Source organism: Zootoca vivipara, chromosome 13 (assembly GCF_965207765.1).
Source record: "Zootoca vivipara chromosome 13, rZooViv2.hap1.1, whole genome shotgun sequence".
Taxonomy (NCBI): Eukaryota; Metazoa; Chordata; class Lepidosauria; order Squamata; family Lacertidae; genus Zootoca; species Zootoca vivipara.
Genome location: NC_142596.1, coordinates 27,848,248 through 27,861,181, shown reverse-complemented (window position 1 = coordinate 27,861,181; position 12,934 = coordinate 27,848,248). Strand labels below are relative to the sequence as shown.

General features: G+C 52.8%; 2 protein-coding genes across 3 annotated transcripts; one reads left to right on the top strand and one right to left on the bottom strand.

The window, feature by feature from the left end:
• Window positions 1–327: 327 nt before the first annotated feature.
• Window positions 328–6,544, bottom strand: ELL3 (elongation factor for RNA polymerase II 3). 2 transcript variants are annotated; one of them, XM_035132158.3, is made up of 12 exons: window positions 6,357–6,544; window positions 5,270–5,314; window positions 4,545–4,678; window positions 4,329–4,459; window positions 3,126–3,301; window positions 2,934–3,055; window positions 2,671–2,761; window positions 2,038–2,281; window positions 1,626–1,665; window positions 1,108–1,279; window positions 974–1,018; window positions 328–883 (listed from the first exon to the last, which is right to left on the bottom strand). In XM_035132158.3, exons 1-12 carry the CDS (start codon window positions 6,408–6,410, stop codon window positions 746–748), a joined length of 1,392 nt encoding a protein of 463 aa, XP_034988049.3. In that variant the 5' UTR covers window positions 6,411–6,544; the 3' UTR covers window positions 328–745. The 2 variants fall into 2 exon arrangements, with proteins under 2 accessions (XP_034988049.3, XP_088512872.1); XM_088656746.1 differs by having other exon boundaries at window positions 594–1,018.
• Window positions 6,545–6,766: 222 nt separating this feature from the next.
• On the top strand, window positions 6,767–12,159 carry LOC118093015 (peptidyl-prolyl cis-trans isomerase FKBP8-like). Its single transcript, XM_088656747.1, has 8 exons — window positions 6,767–7,231; window positions 8,212–8,381; window positions 9,070–9,158; window positions 9,272–9,489; window positions 9,803–9,975; window positions 10,322–10,399; window positions 10,674–10,793; window positions 11,435–12,159. Exons 1-8 carry the CDS (start codon window positions 6,970–6,972, stop codon window positions 11,462–11,464), a joined length of 1,140 nt encoding a protein of 379 aa, XP_088512873.1. The 5' UTR covers window positions 6,767–6,969; the 3' UTR covers window positions 11,465–12,159.
• Window positions 12,160–12,934: the final 775 nt, after the last annotated feature.

The following is a 12,934-nucleotide window of genomic DNA, read 5'->3' as shown; positions in this document are numbered from 1 at the left end:
TCAAATGAACATGTAGCTGATTGATAACATAACTGATTGATACAAAGTGAAGGGAGATGCCATGTCTGTTTAAATGATCTTCACAAAATGCAATTTTTTGTATAACTTCTCACGTGGAGAGTCTCTGAGAGATGTGGTAGGTGCCAAGCTTTAAGCCTGTGTGACAAAGCCCTGTCTCTGCAGCCACTAGAAACTAAAAAACAAAGCAGCATAAGCCAGGCAAGATTAAAGTATTCCTTGAAGAAAAGGTTTCTAGCAAAGTTCCTACTGCCTTGGGTGTGAGAGTCTGAACAAATGTCAGCTGGAGTTGGACAGGCTAAGTGTTAGCATATTGAGAATGTCTTTATCTAAAAATGCAAGACTACCCACACTCCACTTTTTTCAATCTAAGGCACAAGAATATACTTGCTGATGAAACAATTCTAAAGCACAGGCTTGTTTCAAGCCAAAGATGGCTGCTCTGGTTGTGGATAGCTTGAAGTAACTTTAGGCTGTCACGAACAAGTTGCTACAGAAGGATGGGGAAAAGGGAGCACCCCTGCCCTGCTTTAAGTGTTTCTTTTCAAATTGCTTTCAGCTAGCAAGATGTGCGGAGCAGACTTGGACCAAAATATAAGAGGAACATACTGTAAACTGGGCCTGTTCTTAAGCTGTACAAAGCTCACTCCCAAGAGCAAGCAGTTGCATTGAAACACTAGAGCCCCTCTGTGCTTGCTGTGAGGAGTTGCAGGTGATGCTGCCCTAATCATCTCCTCTCGCCACAGCCCCTCTGACCAGCTGGAGGGACATTCTGCTCGAAGTTTAGGATTTGAGCCTTGATGTGGGAGAGCTTGTGGTGCAGATACTCGCAGTGCCTCTTTTCTTCTTGGTAGTTAGGATACACCTGCAAAGAAGGAAACAGTTCAGCCACCAGGGGGAAAGAAAGCACCACCCTACCCGATGCCAACCTGGATTCCCACTGCTCCAGCCTCACCTTTTTGAAGTGCCTGTATTCTTGCAAAATCTGATCTTCTAGGACCTGTAACCCAAGAGAGCTAGTTGAGCCCAGGAACAGGCAGGGAAGGACCCTTCCCCTGTGTTCCCTTTTGTTTCCTGGAATGTTGTTACCTTGTACTCCTTGGTTCCTTGCTGCATTCGCCTAAGCCTTTTGCCCAGCTGGGCAAACCTCCTGCTCACACTCCCAATCCTGGCATGGAGGTGGCGGTATGTGGTGTAGTCTGCAGTGAAGTCCTCCTGGTAGGCTCGGTACTGCTTTACTGAGCAAATGGGGACATATTTCCTAGTTTCAAAAGACACATTATGTGAGTCAGAAGATGGAAAGGGATAGCTTCCTCCTCCCCTGGGGAATTTGACCCAAGGTATCAAACACTATTGGTTGGTAAGGCAAACAGCAGTAGCCACCTCTCCAATCCATCTCCCACATCCGGAGTAGAACCCTTTTTGGTCCCAAGGATTGTGTTCTAGCATGGACAGTCTTCCAGAAGCTCCATTTGCTCCCTAGGCATGAGATCCCCACACCAAATGTACAACAAGGCTGGGCACCAGTGAAAATGATGCTGGTTCCCAAATGGCTGAGGCCTATGAAAAATGCCCTTGCCTTGTGTTCAGTGCAGCTAAATACTTACAAGTAGTAATTGAGGTTTTCCTCTGAGGTGCTGGCATGGTCTGGGGAGGGAAAAGGAAGAGAGTCATTGTGGTGGCAGCAGTCGCCCTGCAGCCCTGCATTGGACACCAGCATCTCCCACCAGTGTGCGTTGCTCAATCCTTTCCCAGGCTTGTGCCATCTGGATATTTTGGTCTACAGCTCCCATCAGCCCAACTGCTGGGTTGCCTGCAGTCCAAACACCTGGAAGGTTGGGAAGATTAGGAAGGTGGTTCTAGATAGCTTTTTAGGCCCAAGTGACAGCACAAGTCCCTCCTGGTTTAAGCCAGACTGGGAAGGCTGAGCTTTCCATTTTGCTCAAGGTCAGGAGCAGAGGTTCCAGTTGCCATCATATTTGATGTTTGTGCTGGGAGTGCATCTGTCAGACTCCTCACCTGCCTGCCTCTCCTCCTCCCCTGGCCACTCGACCTCTGGTGCTCTATGACTTCCTGCTTCAGGTTCTTCATCCGAGCTCTGAACCTCCCCTATGATGTCACTGCTATCTGTCTGGGCCCTGCTCTTCACTGCTGCTGCAGGCTGCATTTTGCGTCCCCACCAGCTGCTCTCGGCTCCTGTAAAGTGAGGCCCCTGCCATCTCCTGGACCTTGGCCCAAGTGCAGCTCGGAGAGGTTGTAGTCTCTGAAAAATAAAGACTGGGCTTATCCACACTCTTCACTCTTTCCAGGCACAGTCCACTTTAAAGCATTGTGTTTGAGCATGGCAAATGATAAGCCTTCTCTTACAGTCTAATCTGCCAAGTGGATACTAGGAACAAAAGGATAATGAGGGTTCCCTCTAGGCAGGAAGACCAACTGAAAACCACCATGCAGTAGCACACACAGGCAAGCAAATGAGAACAGCAGAAATGGAAGATAAGAAAGTCCCCCCCTCCCTTTGTGCCCACAGGAGCCTACAATGCCTGGGAATTAGGCTGCCCAGAGGGAGTGATGCAACTACAGCCTTTCCATGGCATCAGCTGTCGCTGCTACTGCTCTGAATTAAAGCGCCACCCCCGTTGCAGGACTCACCGCTCTTAAAGGACTACCACCTTGAGAAGGGGCAAGCTTTTCAGATGGAGGGCTTGGGAAGGGCTTGGCCGAAGCTTGCTGGGCCTCTTTCCTGCAGAAGTGGAAGGAGAGCTGTTAAAAGCTGAGCATGGCAGAGCAGAATACTGTAGTAGGAACAACTGCACCCACACATAAATACACAGGATTATGCTAGAAAGAATGACTAAAACCACAAGGATCCCCTGTCCCTCCCCGGTAGTCAACTCCCAGACTCATTGCTCTACCTGCGCAAGTGCTCAGATGCTTCCTGGTGCTGCTGCAGAGCACCTGTCCAGGCCTCCTTTCTAGGTTGCAGACAGTCTTCTTTCAAGCTGTAACTTCTTTCTGGGGGGCTCAGCTGCCCCATCTGTGGGGTAAAGGGTGGTGAGGGAGGCTCCAGCAAGGCAAGGAAGCCCAGTGGCCTCTCCCAGACCTACCTCAGCTTGCAGCTGTGGCCTCTCCAACAAGCCCAACAGCTTCTTAGCCCTCTGGTCTCTTCCTTCCAGCACCTGCACTGGTGGCCATGGGGGCTCATTGGTGGGGGGACTGCTTCCTTTGCCTTTCCCACTGGGGCTCTCTGAGGCTGCTCTCCTTGGGAGGAGGGTGCCAGTCTCTACAGTGCAGAAAAGCAGAAAGTCAAGGAAAAAAGGGAGTGAGGAAATAGGGTCAGCCTTGGCTGTCAGCAGCTCGGCCCCCTCCCCAATGCCAATTGCAGAAGACAGTTTCCATTCTTCCTCCACAGTGATTGTCTATATGGCAACTGAGCTGAAATTTGGATGTTGCACTTCAGATCCACTTATTAAATTTGTATACCACCCTTAATCTGAAAATCTCAAGATGGTTCACATATGGAAGGATTTCATAAATCCACCGTGTATATAATAAATTAAAGGGGTGGCCAACTCCCAAGAGACTCTGATCTACTCACAGAGTTAAAAACTGGGAGTGATCTACCCCCTTTTGGGGGGGTTCAGGTCAAAGCTGTTGAGTTTTTTTAAGGAAAGGAAGCCCTGTTTTGGGGGGTTTAGGTCAAACTTGTTGAGCTTCTTTTAGGAGGGAGGGAGGCCCATTTTTGTTTAGGGCTTCAGGTCATAGTTCAGCTTTTTTAGGGAGGAAAATTTTGGGTGAGCTTTTTTTAGGGGTGCCAGTGATCTAGCAGTGATCTACCACAGACATCCAGTGATCTACTGGTAGATCACAATTTACCTGTTGGACGTGCCTGTAATAAAACATTAGATTTATACTAGTTATTTAGCACACACTATATTTCCACGGCTTTTCCATTACTGGGAAATTACCATATCAGTTTATTATAGTAGTAATAACTGCTTATATAAACAGATTTAATACAGCCACCCTCTAGGACACAAAGGTTTTAGATAAGATACCAAACTAAACTTCCATTATGATCACATGTTAGTAAAAACAGTTTGCTATGTGGTTTTAAATTTAAAACATGTTCCACTGCTTCTTAGAATATATACATTCTAGGTTAGAACCAGAGACCTTTGAATGGCAACACTCACAAATTGTTCCTTTCAGGAAGTGGGTAGGGAAGAGAGGTGGTGGCAATTTGTGCCAATTCCCCCTTCAGCTCCTATCCAAGAACCCCTTGTTGCCCCTTGCCCCTCTCTCCTCACCTGGGTTTGGGAATGCAGCTGCTGCCCTACGGCAGGCCAGCCTCTCTACCCCCCATCTGGACTTGGAGGCCTCCACAACCATGGCACAGATGGTGATCTTCTCTTGGATAGCTCCTCTGCCCTCCAGCCACCTGGGCAAAGAAGAGCAATGTTCAGGGATGCCTCTCTCCCTCATTCCCACCCCAGGGAAACAGCTTTTGGGCTGGGCCAGCTCACCTGGTACTGGCCTGGCGGACGCAATCGAAGCTGGCCTGCGGCTGCTCCTTCGTATAGCGTGAGAGGTAGAAGGTGAAGCGGAAAGTCCGTGGGTCACGACAGCCGGCAGTGGCACTGCAGGGCACCTTCAGATACTGGACAGCATAGAAAGAGAAGAGTGGGAATCTGGTCTGGCCCCTTGGCCTCCGGAGCAGGACCTGACCCTAGACATGTGGCTAGGGTCTGTTTCTGTGCCAGTGGGGCATGGCCCAGCGTGAGTGAAAGACACTGTGGGGCTGTGTGTTTTTCCAGGGGTCAGCCTTGGCCCTGCGCAAGAAGAGAGCGCGGGGCTCCCCGTACAGAGCAGCGGAGGCGCGGCATCTGCCAGCTCCGTCTTTTCCGCTCTTCCCTTTGCTAAAGGGGTTTTCCCGTCTAGATCGACGAGGGGAAAGGAGAGCTAACATAGCCCGAAAAAGAAGCTGCTTTTGACGGGGCGGGATGCCCCATTCCAGCGCCAAGACAGCAGAGCACTCCGCGGGGAGGACGCCGCAGCCAGGCTCGGTCTGCCGCTCGCGCGAGGCTCGTTAGCCGCCTTGCAGAAAGCCGCGGGGAGCTCATTAGCAAGCAGGCGGCGCCCGCGGCGATAGCAACGTCCACGGCGCCGCTCCGTTGCCCAGCCCCGGCGATGCCGGCAGGGTCCACGACAGGACCCCTGCCCAATGCACGGTGCTGGGAAATATCCTTACCCCTTGGCTACCCTGGAAGGCGATCACGGGTCGAGGCGCCGCCACCTGCAGAAAAAAAGCGGACAGTGAGACTAGCCCTCCCGCCAAGTGACTGGCCGTGCGGCAATTGCCTCCAGCCCAGCCCGTTACCTGACACCGCTGGTAGGCGACTAAGGCCTGGAGGGCCGAGTCAGTCAGTTTCACGTGGAAGAGGCTGAGGCGGGCGCCCCGCGAACCGGGGCGGTAGGAAAGGCGCTCCGTCGCCCGCCGCGGCATCGCTGGAGTGAGCGGCTGTGGCGGCGGCGGCGCCTGGGCGGGACTTGGGCTCGACAGCAGGGCGGGGCGGGGCCGCTGCTCCTTGCTCGGTAGCCGCTGCTGCTCCACGAACCGGTGCGCGTGCCCAGCCAGGGATGCCTGGCCAGACCTGCCTCTGTTTGGGGCATGGGAAAGGCCCGGAGCAAGAAGAGACCTCTGAGCTTTAGTCTGCTGTCCCGTCCAGAAGCCCCTCAACAGTTTGCCCCGAAGAAGCACGGCCGGTCCATTATCCAGGTCTTCAGGGGAACTTCTGCTCATAGCTGTCAAGTTCTCCCTTTTTTTAAAGGGAAATTCCCTTATGCTGAATAGGCTTCCTCGCGAGAAAAGGGAAAACTTGACAGCTATGCTTCTGCCCATTGTCCCCGGTCCCCCAGACCGGAGATCCCGAGGCTGGGCCTCCCTTTGGGCCGCGGGCCTCACATCTACTACAAAGCCCCCAGGGGCAGGCAGCCGACCCCGGACGCTTGGCCACGTGCAGCGTGGCCACGTGCTTCTTGGGATTCTCCACTAAGCCTCTTAGAGCCCCGCAGGTCAGTGGGCAATAATCTGGGGCGGGGCAGTATCCCCTAAGAACCGCTAAGACTGTTGGATGCGCCTCTTCGGTTGAGCGGCTTCCCTCACCCAGAAGACTTTGATAGACGTTTACTTCTGGGCATACTACTAGGCGCCGAGGGGTGTCCAGCCCCCCCTATTATTTTTTGCGGGGGCCGCCCCCCCCACAGTTGATGGGCACTGCTATTCAAGTAGTGTGTATGCACCGCATCATGTGATCGATTATGCGAGCGGGGCTTACCTGCTCCCCCAAAGTTTTGAGGTTGGCACTTCTGCTTCTGGGTGGTCTGTTCATACATGAGAGAATTGGATGGAGGGCGAAGCCAACTGAGTATTCTCAGAATCTAGCCTGTCAGGAGATCGGGGGGAACCCATTCATCCACGAGAAGTATTCCCTCTTGGCGCAAGTCTTTGGGGCCTTGCGTAGTATAAGAGGAAAACCCCTTTTCCGTCGCGTCTGAGTGAACAGCGGGTTGCTGGTCCCTGCCTCCCTCTTCTGTTATAGACGCGAAGGCATTTACATTACTTGGGTTTATTAAGGCAGCCCAAAGGGAGGGGGCCCAGCTGATCCCTGCTAAACCCGGCCGCAGCCTGACGCCCAGATCCTCCTTGGAAGTAAGCCTGAGCGCAGCTGGGGCGTAGGGGGGGCTTACTCTATAATTGAATTACAGGCGCTCAGTGTAGACTGAGGGAAGGAGAGACGACTAAGCGGTCTCTTGCTTCTGCCGCTGCCGGCCTGCTCCGACCGTCGCATGCAAGGCGGGGAAGCAAATCCCTCGAGATCCTGATGCGCGGCTGCAGGCAAAGCCCCTCGCCCCGGGAAGCCCCTTCCGAGGACGGAGGAGCTGCCCACCATGTTCTTGGTCAAGATGTTTCAGGGCGAGGAAGAGGAGGAAGGCGAGGGGGCGGGCGCCAGCCTCGGGCCGGTGCTGCTGGAGGGAGGCGGCCCGCACCTTGGACGGAGGGTCCATTTCCTGCTGCCCCACACAACCATCCAGGAGCCCCCGCCCCAGCTTCAGGAGCGATCCTTTTACCAGCGGCTGGAGCGCTTGCTGGGAGGAGAAAGAGGCGGCTTTGCAGCGCTCTTTGCGGCTGACGGCTGGGAGGACCTCCGAGGTGAGGCCCGGGGCGCAGGGGGCTTTCAGGCCAGGAGATGGAGGGTCCCGCTGCTGCCCAGAGGGCGTTGGAGGCAACAGGGCGGCTCGGCCTCTCAGACCCTACATGATCCTTTCTGCTGCCGTGCCAGTCATTGGGGGGCGGGGGTGACATCGCTGGCTAACAAGCGCCATAGCCAGAAGCCACTGGGGCAGGTGATGGTTGCTGAGTTCGCTGCCTCTTAGCCAGAAAGCCCCCTGCCCTCGCCTCAGCGACCCAGACCAGCTGCCCTCACACCCATGGGGTTCTAGAGGTGCATCAGACTGAGGAGTGGCTTGACTGATGCCCACCTCAACACTCAGCACCCCACAGAATGTGTGGTGGTGCATCAAAAGGAATAAGAGGATAAGTGAAGGCAGCATAATAAAATGCAAATGCTTAAAGTCCTGGATGATGTGGATTTTCCCCCCAGGCAGGAGAAAAACTGGTGGGTGTGGGGAACCACATTAAGACCTTCTGATGCCCTCAGCTCTGCCAAGTTTGAGAGGCCCCATTGTTCTACCCCTTCCCCCAAAAGTATATTAGTCTAACAGATCATGAAGGCAAAAGAGAGAAATACATGTTTTGTTTTTGCGTAGATATCAGTACAGAGAAGTCAAATGAAAACAAACTAGTCCCTTTTTTGTATCTGGAGGCCTTCATCACCTGAAGCCCTAAACTGTAGTGTACTTAACCTATGCGTAAATCAGACCCTGGCCCAGGACCATTTGGAGGTAGCTGGGCAGGTGGGACACTGCAGCCAGTACCTCATGGTGGGGAGAAAAGGCCCCTCTATTTGGCCAGAGCAGATTGTGTTGTGAGAGAGGGACTGTAACTTCCTCATTCTCCGGCACTCCCTTGGCCTTCCTTCCTTTGCACCTGGGCAGTTGGAGTTGCATACACTTCCTCAGGCAAACACCTCCACCTGTAGTTGAACTGATGCTTCCCTTTCCATCCTCCAGAGGACAAGTCCCTACGGAAGTGTCTGGTGAAGAGGAGCCCAGAGGGAGGCAGCTGGCCACAACTGGGCCAAGAGGTTACTGTGAAGATGCTGGGAATTCTGGAGGACCACAGCCTGGTGGAAAAGGACCCAAAGCTCACCTTTGTCCTCGGCCAGGGGGAGGCAATACAGGTGAGGTGTGGGAAGGCTGCAGCCCAGGGGCTCCCTTGTTCCTTCGTGCATTTTCTCCTCCTGATCCTTGCTCCCCTGGCTTTGCCTGGCAGCCTGCCCCACAGGGGCAGCCCATTTCTCTCGGTTGCCTGAGCAACTGAATGCCACCAATGGGGGGAATCCTGCTGTCCTTCTGCTTCTGTTCTGTTTCAGCCACCCCCAACCTCATGCTTACAGGGCCCTCCCTCTACATAGGATCTCACCTTTTCTACCTGTGCGCCATCATAAAGGTAAAGGGACCCCTGACCATTAGATCCAGTCGTGACCAACTCTGGGGTTGTGGCGCTCATCTCGCTTTATTGGCTGAGGGAGCCGGTGTTTGTCTGCAGACAGCTTCCAGGTCATGTGGTCAGCATGACTAAGCTGCTTCTGGCGAACCTTCCCCCCGGATGCACTGGGGGTGTTTACCTTCCCGCTGGAGTGGTACCTATTTATCTACTTGCACTTTTGAGGTGCTTTCGAACTGCAGAGGCCAATGCAGACCACATGAGAATCGCTGTTGCTCCCAAGCCAATGTACTCTTGCACATGGTGGTACTGAGAGGTGTGACAGCAGGATGTGTGTGTGTGTGTGTGTGTGTGTGTGTGTGTGTGTGTGTGTGTGTGTGTTTTGGTGAGGTCAGGTCCTTGTTTCCTTTTTCTTTCCTTAGGCTTTGGACCTTGGCGTCCGCTCCATGCAGCTTGGTGAAATAGCCCTTTTCCTCGCTGGCCCTGCTTGTGCCTACGGTCACCTGGGCAGGTAGTCATCAGTCATTGCGCTGCACTGTGACTGGTGCGCAGGGAGGGGGGCAACATGGTCCTTGGTGGGGGAAGGGAGCTGTGTGTTCTCAGAGGCCTCTCCTCCTCCTGCAGAGAGCCAGATATTCCCAAAGATGCCACGTTGCTGTACGAGGTGACTCTGCTGCATGTGCAGGACAGCCCGGACCTGTCGCTGTTGCCCACCATGGAGCGCCTCAGCCTGGGCAACCAGAAGCGGGAGTGGGGCAACTTCCACTTTGAGCGGGGGGAGTACGAGCAGGCCCTGCACTCCTACCAGCAGGCTTTGCACGTCCTCTCCTTGCCGGGGACAGGTGAGGCACTGTTCTGAGGGCTTGGGATGCACTGGGGGATGAAGCCCTGCCAACACAGCCATGTTGGTGCATGTTGGAAACATGGGGTTGGCAAGGGTTCAGTTAGAGCTGACCAGCAGCTTGCCTGGAAATAGTGTCGTGAGCCCAAATCTGGGCCCTTTGGATGAAAAAGGAGAGGAACCCCATCCCAGGTGTGCTCTCCTGCAAAGGCACACTTGACCCATCCTTACCGCAGAAGCCCAGTTCTGGGGCTCAGCCCCAGCTGCACCTCCTGGCTGGGGGTGACGCTGCACTTATGTGGGCTTCTCTCTAGACTGCCTGAGCCAGGAGGAGGAAGAGGAGCTGCATGACCATCGGGTCAAATGCCTCAACAACTGTGCAGCTGCCCAGATGAAGCTGAAGCTTTTGGATGAGGCCCTGGCATCCTGCAATGAAGTTATACAGCTTGACCCAGAGAACATCAAGGCACTTTACAGGAAAGGGAAGGTGATGAGGGATACGCGTCCCAGCCCCTCACTTGCTCCAGGGGCAGGAGGGAAGAACTTGGCTAGGGAATGGCATGCTGAAGGCCCTACAGCTGGCTGACATCTGGAGTGGGGTGGTGGGGGTGGTGGCAAAAGGTCCCTGTCCCACAATATTGATGTAATGCTGTGTCTGGATTGAAGTGGGGGGAAAGGGAATTGTGACCACCAGAGGTGAGAGAAGGCATGAGGGAGGGGCAAGGAACAGCTGCAGAGAACAGCCAGAGAAAGAGGTGGACAAGGGCAGGCTCCCCCACCCCTACCCAGTTCATATACCACCCCATCTCTGTCACTCTCTCTCTGCTATTTAGCTGTTGTCAGAGCGGGGAGAGGACCAGGCAGCCACCACTGTTCTGAAGAGAGCCCTGCAGCTGGAGCCAACTACCAAGGTGGGACAACAGGACACGCTAGGGGCAAAGTCAGGCAAAGGACAATAGCAGAGGTGGTGGGAAAGGTCTACCTTTGCTGGGCCAGCTTCATCCTCTGCCACTTTCAGCACTTGTGACTGGCATCTCCCCTTTTGCTCAGCTCGCACTGAGATGACATTATATTCCTAGCACTGGTGGGAGGGTGCTCAGGGGGCACTGGAGGTGATCCCCCCCTGCCTACCGAGTGTATTATCTATTTGCTCCCAAGGATTAAAAAGACATTGACTGTCTCTAGGCCATCCATGTTGAGCTCTCCAAACTAGCAAGGCGGCAGAGGGGGCTGCTGGAATGCCCTGGCCCAGGAGGGGCCACTCCGGAAGACATGGCAACACCCACCATTGCTCACAGTGCTCAGGTTTGTTATCACAACCTAGTTAAGGCAAAGGATTGAAGGTCCTTGTCACTTAGCAGGTGCCTTTCTGCCCCTTTATCCTGGGTGCTGCTGCTGGTGGTGGTGGGTTTGTTTCCCAAGACTGTTCTGGTGGCCTTGTGGCAGCTGGCTTTGTGGGCATGTTGTTTGGCCAGTGTGGTGGGCTTGGGAGACCAAGGTTCAAATCCCCACTCAGCCATTAATCTAATATTAATAATAATAATAATAATATAATTTATTATTTATACCCCGCCCATCTGGCTAGGTTTCCCCAGCCACTCTGGGCGGCTTCCAACAGAAGAATAAAATAATCGATTAAAGATTAAAAGCCTCCCTAAACAGGGCTGCCTTCAAATGTCTTCTAAAAATCTGGTAGCTGTTTTTGTCTTTGACATATAATGGGAGGGTGTTCCACAGGGCGGGCGCCACCCAATCTTATTGGGTGATCTTTGGCCAGTCACTGCCTCCAAGCCTAATCTACCTCACAGGGTTGTTGTGATAATAAAATGGGGAGATGTATGCCATCTTCAGCTCCTTGGAGGAAAGGTGGAAAAATATGTAAGAGATAAATAAGAGATTGTCAGGCTGTGAAAGCTCATGTGTCTCCTCACTGCCATCTTTTGCAGACAGATGCTCCTGCTCCCCAGCCAAGCTGAGTGGCTGCTTCTTTTCCTGGGTTGACCCTAGAAAGCCTTGCAGAAATGTGAAGTTCTACCTTCTCCGACAGCAAGGACTTCTGAGGGGCGTCAGGGCCAAATACTTGTTGTGTGTGCCCACTTGTTTCTCCTGTGATGGTATATACCTACAGCTGCTATGGAACTGCGTGGCTGTAAGTCCAAAAAGGAAGTCTTCGGTCTCTTCCTCCTCCTCTTTCTCTGCCACCACCAACACCAGTGATTGAGAGGTTTGCAATCGAGGTTTATCCAAGAATGAAACATGGCACCCGAAGTCAAGTGGCTGGCTCTCATTGACACATTTGATGATGATGTTCCCTAAGTGTAAAGGAAGGCTGTCATTGTGAAAGGGTGGGAAGATCCTTTCCAGCTGAAGCTGGATACTCTGAGGCTGGATGTTGTCCTGCAACCCAGCTTGCTGCTTATATTTTCTTCTGTGCTCTATTCATTTCCCTGCCAATCTGCAGGGAAGCCACCTTGGAATACATCTCATTCAACCCAAAGACTGGCCTGTTCCTAGTGTTGAGCTGAGGAGGAGAACAAATTCCAGGGTGTGGACAGACATACAGCTCCCTGCATGGACTGGCAAAGGGTTTTCTGCTGCTATTGTGGGGTGGGGTGGGGTGCTCTGCTTCTGGCATTATTATTCTCCCTTTTCTAAAAGCAGACAAACACCACTCTTACTGTGTTGTGTTCTTCTTCCATACCTCTTTGAAACACAAGTCTGGGCAAAGAGGGGCTTCATGACTGCCACAAGGGCCAGCCAGGCAGCACTTTGCAGTTTGGCTGAAAAAAGTGAAAGTTGGTTGTATGGAGGGCAGTCTTGTACCCACTCAGGATGTACATCTATGTGCACCATAAGGGCCAAGTACTTAAAGGGTTCCTTATTGCTCTGAAGATCCACCAAGGGCCATTCTAATATCCCAGTTGCCTCATTTTCCTTGGCAGGGTTCTTCCTCTTCTTCTTCTTCTTCTTCTTCTTCTTCTTCTTCTTCTTCTTCTTCTTCTTCTTCTTCTTCTTCTTCTTCTTCTTCTTCTTCTTCTTCTTCTTCTTCTTCTTCTTCTTCTTCCTGCTGAAATTGTCTATCTGCACACACAATATTTACCACCAGTCACCATCACCTCTCTTGTGGCAGCCTCACTCATGAGCTGTAGCAGGTCAAGTATGGAGAAGGTCTTCCTTCTTCAGGGGAAGAGTAGGAATAACTTCTCTACTGTCCTAAAAGTATCCCCTAAATTGTAGAAGGCAGATAACCTCTGAGCAACTGGATTTTCATACAGGGTTGTGTGTGTACTTGCAGTTTCAGTTGGGAACAACATTTCCCACCACCTTCTAAGAAATCTCAGGAGGACTCTCTTATGGCCTGGTTTTTCAGGGAGGAACACCTTTAGGTGCTGGGTCACCCTAATAACGAGTTCATGCAAGGGTTGTAGGCTGCAGAGCAACTCATC

What these genes read in the sequence shown, in the direction of transcription:
- LOC118093015 (XM_088656747.1), top strand. Translation starts at nt 6,970, where the DNA reads ATGTTCTTGGTCAAGATGTTTCAGGGCGAGGAAGAGGAGGAAGGCGAG. An exon ending in AGCTGGAGCCAACTACCAAG is followed by an intron (nt 10,400 to 10,673) that starts GTGGGACAACAG and finishes GACTGTCTCTAG; the next exon opens with GCCATCCATGTTGAGCTCTC. An exon ending in CCATTGCTCACAGTGCTCAG is followed by an intron (nt 10,794 to 11,434) that starts GTTTGTTATCAC and finishes CATCTTTTGCAG; the next exon opens with ACAGATGCTCCTGCTCCCCA.
- ELL3 (XM_088656746.1), bottom strand. Translation starts at nt 6,410, where the DNA reads ATGAACAGACCACCCAGAAGCAGAAGTGCCAACCTCAAAACTTTGGGG. An exon ending in TCAAAACTTTGGGGGAGCAG is followed by an intron (nt 5,315 to 6,356) that starts GTAAGCCCCGCT and finishes TTTTTTCTGCAG; the next exon opens with GTGGCGGCGCCTCGACCCGT. An exon ending in CCTTCCAGGGTAGCCAAGGG is followed by an intron (nt 4,679 to 5,269) that starts GTAAGGATATTT and finishes TATGCTGTCCAG; the next exon opens with TATCTGAAGGTGCCCTGCAG.